Raw genomic sequence first — 8,470 nt, 5'->3', positions numbered from 1 at the left:
CCATAATTAAAATGAAATTGCAAACTCGAAAATGCAATTGAAATGAGAGAGATGCTTTTTAATCTTCAGGAAATTAACGATTTTTTTTAGACAAAAATAAATGTAAAATGCAATAGCATTTGCATTTTCCTGAAGATTAAAAAGCATTTCTCTTATTTCAATTGCATTTTCGAATTTGCAATTTCATTTTAATTATGGCACGTATTCGCTTCCATAATAGACTGCTGGTCAAGTGTCAGTCATAACACAGTAGGCACTTTAGCCTGGTAAAGCCCCTCCCTCCGGAAAATCTCATTTCCAAAATGACAAATGAGATTTCCGGAGGGAGGGTTTACCAGGCTATAGGCACTTGTGCAGCCTATGGTTAGCACACTGTCATGTAATGAAAAAGGTCCCAGATTGTGATCAGATTTTGAATGTGAACTTATGCACAGCTCAGAAGGGCACTTTTACACATCAAGAAAAACTTGAAAGGCGGGAATGCAAAACAAAAAAAGAACAAAACTGTTAAAAATTGTAAGTCCATCTTTGGGAGCAGTTTTGGAACCAGACCTCCTCTCTATCATTGTGTTCATTGGCTACAACCATGCCAGGCTCTTTGGTATCAACATTTTAATTTAATAAAAGTTAACAAATATAAATATGATTAAGCATTTTAAATTGTAATAACACTGCAAGTAAGCACCAGCTCTTAGAAAGTGCTGGTAATTTTTGAGTTGATGCAGTGCTTTGAACTGAATTATAGACTGAATTGTTGTTGCCAGTCATAGCTCTGCACCATCACTCTGCCATCCTCTGAAGCAACCAGCTGAGGGATGTCTGTCTGTCTGTCTGTCTGTCTGTCTGTCTGTCTGTCTGTCTGTCTGTCTGTCTGTCTGTCTGTCTGTCTGTCTGTCTGTCTGTCTGTCTGTCTGTCTGTCTGTCTGTCTATCTGTCTGTCTGTCTGTCTGTCTGTCTGTCACCAAACCAGTGATGTCATCAAGGGTGCTGACTCTGATCTATCTGAAACGTTGCTTGACCAAAACCAAAGCACCAGACAGGAGCAAACTATTGTGTGACCTTGTTGTTCTGTGTAGAGAAGCACTGTACAGAAGACACCAGTAGGTGTCATGTGCCTACTGGTGACACCAGTAGGTGTCACCAGTAGGTGTCATGTAGGTGAACTGTTGAATGACTTAATAGTTTCATGCAGTCACATCTGTTTTGTTTGTGTATTCATAGGACAAATGTCACTCCTTCACTCTTTAGACATCCTCCAAATGATGAATATTGTTTCAGGCTCCATCTGTACACCAACTATTCATTATTTCCACCCAGAATTCTTGTAATTTGGGGCATCGGACAAAACTGTGGTGTAAATTAATTTTCTGCATGTCACTGCTCTTGAATTATGTAATCTGTGCATCATTTTAAATTGTACTAAACAAAGTCAGGCACTGATAGAGCATAATGGATGTAACCTAAACCCAAATATTAGGACATTGATTTGTGTATATCACACCCTTTGCGGCACATGTTGTCAGCGTGTGTAGGTGGACACTCTTTGAGGATTGATTACTTTTTTAAGGCGAGCAGATGTGTGCTTTCAACACCCATTCAGGCTGCAGGCAAAAAAGAACACAAGACAGTAGACAAAAGACCCACAGCGATGTCCTTTTTTGGACCTCCAACCTTGAGCTAATATTACCTCACCTGTTATTACCCTGAATCCATATGTCACGTACTTTTGGGCATCTTATCAGTAATAAAGGACTATCCACTCACAAAATTAGCAAGGAAGCAGATTTGAAATATAACAGACCATGGAATAATATTTGTACATTAAACCGAATACAAAAATAATCGTGTGTGTGTTTGTCTGTTATCAAAATTTTCTTAAAACAAAAGTGAATAAAATGGTGGTAATGATCAGATTCAATAGGCTGCCTTGGAGAGATTAAGTTCTGGGTGAAAAGGTTCAAAGTCACAATGAAGGCTGACTGCAGGCGACTGCATCTGTTTCATTCATGTGACGCAGTGACAGTGTGTCATAGACTGTGGTGAGATTGGAGGGTGGTCTTATTTCAGACAATCCCACTGAATTCCTTTCCTGGGTGAACAAGAAAACATGGACGTAAGAAAGACTTGAAAGTGTATAAGAATAAACCCCGCTTGGGGGATAAGAGATGGTGAAAGATTGTCTTCTACTGTAGCTTCATGAAAGGTGAAGGTTTGTTATTTTTATTACACACATAGTAGTAGAACAAACATTGTCTATTTGTCTTTAGGGAGGAAAAGCAAACAGAGATGACGGATGTAGTTAGGGAGATGATCAATGTAATGATTATTAAAGTTAAAATGATGGCCTCCAGTTATCATTACCTTGAGCTCTCTCTCTGTGTGTGTGTGTGTGTGTGTGTGTGTGTGTGTGTGTGTGTGTGTGTGTGTGTGTGTGTGTGTGTGTGTGTGTGTGTGTGTGTGTGTGCGTGTGCGTGTGCGTGTGTGTGTGTGTGAGAGAGAGTGTGTGTGTGTGTGTGTGTGTGTGTGTGTGTGTGTGTGTGTGTGTGTGTGTGTGTGTGTGTGTGTGTGTGTGTGTGTGTGTGTGTGTGAGAGAGAGAGAGAGAGTGAGTCAGTATATAACTAAAATATTACTAACCTGCTTGTCAGTCCTTTCAACAATATTTACTTCAGTATAAAGAGGTTCCTCTCTTTTGGATGGATCTACAAATGACAGTTAAAAAACTATTGAAACTTGAAACTTGGAAATTATGTATTATATAAAACAAACATGAGTATTACAATTAGCCTGATGGCTGATGGCCATCTATGTCATTGTTTTCTTGTAGTGTTCCACTATTCTTAAAAGGTGTTTCACTCACTATTTTAGGAAAAACATTGACACAAATGAACATAAAAAATGCACATACGCACTCTCTCTCTCGCACGCACACACACACACACACACACACACACACACACACACACACACACACACACACACACACACACACACACACACACACACACACACACACACACACACACACACACACACACTTCCCAGAACACCTGTACAAACATACAGTAAATGATAGATTGCAGCAACCTTATCTGTGTACAGTAACTGATAGTTTGGCTTTTAGGGAAGCCAAGCTGTCTGTGAGGAGAAGCTGCAGTGAGCTGTAGTCAGTGTTTCAGTGTGTGAAACTAATACAGTAAAAACTGAGATTTACCACCCCTCAATCTTTTAGTTTTCATGTGGGTTTCTGTCTAGCACTTCCCCATATGCGGTGCCATGTCATTATTGTCTCCGCCAGGCCGAAAGGCATGGCTAGAGAGTATGTTTTGCACCCTGTCTGTCCGTCCATGTGTCCGTCCGTCTGTGTGTCCTGTCCGTCCGTTACCAGCTAATCTCCCGCACCGTTGGCCCGGTCGCTGCGAAACTGTGCACACACACTCCCTGGATGCCAATTCAGAACCTCTGCCCTAAATTTTTCACATGGGCCTGTTATAGCGCCACCAGGAGCAGGAGGCCGCTTTGTGCAAAACTATTTTTTTTAATATTACTCCTACAGATTTTATCCAAACGTCAAGCAAATCGGTACACAGTATCTCTATAGTCATTTGATCAACACGAATCTGTCTGATTTCCCATATTCCATCCTCATTGGCTAAGGTTGCCTTCCAAAGTTTGCAGGATTGGTCCGTTTTGAACAAAATGCCTCAAATCATGAATGCAGCTTGCGATTTACGTGAAATTTCACACGCACGTTCCCACTAGGCCGAGGAAGAAATGCAACCCTTTTCACATTGGCCTGTTATAGCGTCACCAGCAGGTTTGATTTAGCAAAACACATTTTCGGAACAAAATGCCTCAAATCATGAATGCAGTGTCCGATTGCCGTGAAAGGCCTAAGAATAAATAGCACCCTTTTCACATTGGCCTATTATAGCGCCACCAGGAGGCCACAATAACGTACCTGACCTGGTGGAGACCGGTGCTCCGAGGAGTACTTATCTAGTTCGGTCTGATTCTGTTAAAATACATAATCACTGGCTAATGACTGTTTTAAGAATAATTTGATTTCTACACACTCCCCAGTATTTTTTATTTCTATTTTTGCTACTATACTTAGGTCTGTGAGTATGACTAATTATACATATATATTTCTTCTTTTTTTTTTTGATGATTAGATAGATTAGATTTTTAGATGTTGCAGGGTAAAAAAAAGAAAAAGAAAGAGGGATATTATTGTTCATGCATATAATATGCACCTGTACATTTGTGAACCTTAAACTGAATTCCCTAATAAAAATATATTTAAAAAAAGATACGAAAATCAAACTCCTGGAAGGGCATCATTTTCAAGATGGCGGGAGCTTAAAATGTCAGGAGCTTAAAATGTCAGGAGCTTAAAATGCCTATAAACTGGGAGAGAATATGTGCCATCTTGAAAATGATGCCTTTCCAGAATATTAGGGAATTCAGTTTAAGGTTTTTGAGTGGTACACGTTTGGGTGTACGTTTGTGCACGGCCTCAACAGCTGCAGCTGATTACAACACAAAATTGCAACCAGTTACACTAGTTAAACAGAAACAGGAGTGCAACTCATGCGCCACTTAAAGACATGCGCACGCACATACACACACACACACACACACACACACACACACACACACACACACACACACTTTTGAGTAAAAGTACTTAAAAGAAAGACAATACATTGATTAAAAATACTTAAAATGAGTATAAATACTTTAAAGTACCTACAATGAGTAAAAATACTTAAAATGAGTAGAAATACTTAAAAGATGTTACAACGAGTACAAATACTTAAAAGTAATCAAAGTCTGTAAAAAGTATCTAATTTAAGTAAAACCACTTGAAAGTTACTAAATTGAGTAAAAATACTTATGATACTAATATTAGAATCATTGCAAACAGACCACTAGGGGGCGAGCCCAACTTGCTTGCGATGGTGTTTGAAAACTTTATGCCCATACCAACACCATGCAAAAAATCTAAGATTTGTCACCATGTGCACGATCTTGATGATATTGGCCAAATTCCCTCCCAGCTACTGGGGATTTCCATCAGAGTTAAAGGGACTTGTTTTAGGGGGTGGGGGCGACACGATAGCCGCATAGCAAAGGGCGCATAGCATATGCCTTCTTCATCGTGTCCCCGGTTGGACTCCTGGCTGGCTGCTCGTGGACACGGCACCGGCCTGCTGTGTGCCATTCCCCTGCTCTCTGTTTGCCTTCCTGTGTCTCTATCACTGTTTATTTTATTTTATATTATCTTAAAAAAGGGAACCTTTTTGACATGACACATGATGCAGTACCTGACAACACACTCACAGGATGTTCAATGTGTACAGCTGCCTGTAAAACCCCTACTCCCGATACTATTATCTCAATTAAACTGTCAGAGTACTCCTTCAAAGTGGTTTCTTAAAGGACAACTTTGTTTTTTTACAACCAAGGTTTATGTTTTAGCTTGTAATTAAAGTAAATAAAAGATGATTTCATTTACTGCTTTCTATAGTTTTAGCTATTTTTGCGATCTTTTTTACGGGGGCATTCGGGCAGGTGGCTAAATATGTCTTTTTTTTTACACAATAAAAAAGATCGCGAAAATTGCTAATAAATTTAGAAAGCAGTAAATGAAAAAAATAACACTCATCTTTTATTTACTTTAATTACAAGCTAAAACATTAACCTTGGTTGTAAAAAAACTAAGTTGTCCTTTAAAGTAAAACCAAAACCTGTTCAAGCTAGGCTGAATAGATTTCTGGAAAGCTCTTGATGCCAGGAGCAGCAAAGTGTTTTAGCACTGCTGTCTTTAATGTAATGGCTTGGCAGTGGATCACCCTTCATCTGGCCTCTACCCTTTGACCTGTCCAGCTTGTGTGACCTTTAACAGGAGACTGCACTCATTCTAGGGGTCCCTGAGGCACGCAAGTCCCCCGACTATGTCCAGGTGCTGATCCATTGGGAGTAATGGCTTGCAAAAGTCACCAATATGAATGTATATACAGTCTGAAAGGCTTCTGCAGTGCAATGAAGATATACATAAGAACTGAAATAAAACAGAACATAAACTAGCTCACTAGTAGTTCCAAGATCACACATCAGCCCTTTTTTCTTAAGTAAGTAAACTGTACGTATACGGTCAGAGAGGCTTGTTTTCATTATCAGCTCATTATTAATAAAGTCTAACTAATAAATAGAAGGAACTTTATCCAGTTGGCCATCATTTTCCTTATATGATTTAATATTAAGTGCTGTATCTTTAAGAATTTGCACCAAACAAATCTAGAGATCTATTCAAACTGAGCTTGATTGGATTACCACAACCAATGACATCAGAAGTTATGAAAATTAATAATGCCTGCCTTGAGGTGTTCTGTCCCTTGTCCTCTTTCTTATTGTCATCACAACAAGGGCGACAGAGATGAAAACTGCAGGCACCACCAAACCCAACCACCAATATCTGTTTTTGTCTGTGAGGAACAAAAAAAGAGTAGCAATAACAATAACAAACAAACAAACAAACAAACAAAAAACATGATGATAAAGACATTACATGTTGTTTATGAATAGTGGTGGAACTGTCCTTACGTGGAAGGTTGTTGTCACTGCAGAGTGTTGTGATGTTAAGTGACAGTGTGTTGTTATTAGCAGGGTTGGCAGCCACACAGCTGTAAGAGGAGTTCAATCCCTCTATAGGTACAGTGAGAGAAAGAGAGGGAACAGTGCTGGTCTGGTTCAGTACCTTCTCTCCTTTGTACCAGTAGAGAACTGTCTCATCGTCCTTCTGTATAAAACACACCAAGCTGCAGCTCTCACTGCTCACATCAGAGACGTTCACACCAGGCATCGGTGCAGGATCTGAGGACACATTTAGTGAACAATCAAGACATGGAATTACTGATCTGCATTTGGAAACCCTAAACCACACTTTCAATGAGACAGAATTAGGCTAGTTGTTAGCAGCCAACAACTACCCTAATATTGTTTTTACATCTCTATGTAAATTTAATAAGAATTATTTACCAAGATGTTACAAAGTTGTCTTACCATAAACAGTGAGTTGATATATAACAGTAACAACACTTGTAGTTTTATCTTCTAATTTATAAATCCCTGAATAATTTCTCTGCAGTGTTGTGATTGTAAACAGTCCAGAGTCATTATTCCAGTGAAGTTTGTCTCTGAAATGTTTCTCCGTGATCGTGCTTTTCCTTTCCACCACCACAGCAATAATTGAATTATTTAAATATAGAGCTCCATCCTGCATTATTGGGGTAGGTAGTGTGATGGATCCTCCAACAGTTAGGTTCTCCTTCACCATCGTCATATCAGATGTGTTCATCACTGTAAACATGAGGTGATGTGACTGTCAGAGCAAGATTAATACAACACATATGCAATACTACAAGAGATCAAAGTGACAATAAAATGGTACACCACCCAATTTAACAAGTCAAGTGTTGTCCCCTTGGATATATGCATAATGATAATGTGTGAATGTGAAGAACCCTCTCCAAACAACAGGCTTGTATTTTCAGATAAATTAGTATGGACACCAAGACCAACACTATTTCCTTTCTCACACTCTTGAAGCATCAGAGAGACTGTGGTGCAAGCAGACTGCACTACTACATACCCCCCCAGTAACACACGGGCGGCTTGATAGAGTCACCGGCTTCTACCCCTGTCTACACTGTGTAGCTTGTAAAAACTCCAAGAAAATGAACACATTTAAAAGTGCAGTCACCAACAAACAATACACCACCAGACAATTTGTTAATTGTAGTTCTTCCAATGTCGTCTACATGATTTCCTGCAAATGTAACGTCCAGTATGTAAGCAAAACATCCAGTGCCATCAGACGCATGAGTGCCATCAGATGCAAGGACATTAAATCTCCTATTGCCAGACACTTTATGGGAGCCGGTCACTCCATAGCAGATCTGCCATTTATAGTTACCGTATAGAACAAGTTAAGAAATCCAGAAGAGGTGGTGACAACAAACTCCTTCAAACTGAATCCAGATGGATTTTGTTTGTTTGTGTTCCACTCATAAAGCACTGATGAAGGTCCCAGAACCGAAAAGTTTGCTAATTTTATTCACCCCTCACTATGAGCACAGAGCACTTTATGAGCACATCAAAATAAAAGAAATACTATTTTCTTAAAGGGATATTTCACTTTAGAAAAAAATATAGGTAATTTTATCGTCTACTCATGCTTTTGTGAGTGCCTCAGACAGTTTTTAAGTTGCTTGATTCAGTTTTTAGATATTTGACATTGATTTTATCAGACACGCCCCCTTCCTATACAAACCCATTATAACTTCAAACTCCATTTTTAACATGTTAGATCCATCAAAAACACCCGTCCTTGGATCTGGTGACTCATCCTTCCCTCCTAAAACGTGAGGGGGCTATGTTTTTTCGATTACCTTTTTCGTTTATTAT

At 39.3% G+C, this 8,470-nt stretch overlaps 1 protein-coding gene across 2 annotated transcripts in view; it reads right to left on the bottom strand.

Moving 5' to 3' along the window:
* Positions 1–203: 203 nt before the first annotated feature.
* Positions 204–8,470, bottom strand: part of LOC308100171 (SLAM family member 5-like) — a 49,257-nt gene continuing 40,990 nt past the window's right edge. For both annotated transcript variants that reach the window (XM_080449116.1, XM_080449115.1), the window contains exons 2-6: positions 7,067–7,363; positions 6,608–6,877; positions 6,382–6,489; positions 2,636–2,700; positions 204–2,089 (exon numbers count right to left, since the gene is read on the bottom strand). In XM_080449116.1, the coding sequence (XP_080305242.1) occupies positions 1,964–2,089; positions 2,636–2,700; positions 6,382–6,489; positions 6,608–6,877; positions 7,067–7,363 (866 nt within the window). In that variant the 3' untranslated portion in view covers positions 204–1,963. The remainder of the gene's footprint in view (positions 2,090–2,635; positions 2,701–6,381; positions 6,490–6,607; positions 6,878–7,066; positions 7,364–8,470) is intronic.

This window comes from Gymnoscopelus braueri (genome assembly GCF_963280865.1).
Source record: "Gymnoscopelus braueri genome assembly, chromosome: 2".
In the NCBI taxonomy this organism is placed as follows: Eukaryota; Metazoa; Chordata; class Actinopteri; order Myctophiformes; family Myctophidae; genus Gymnoscopelus; species Gymnoscopelus braueri.
Note: the sequence above shows the minus strand (reverse complement) of the source record. Positions and strands in the feature narration are given on the sequence as shown.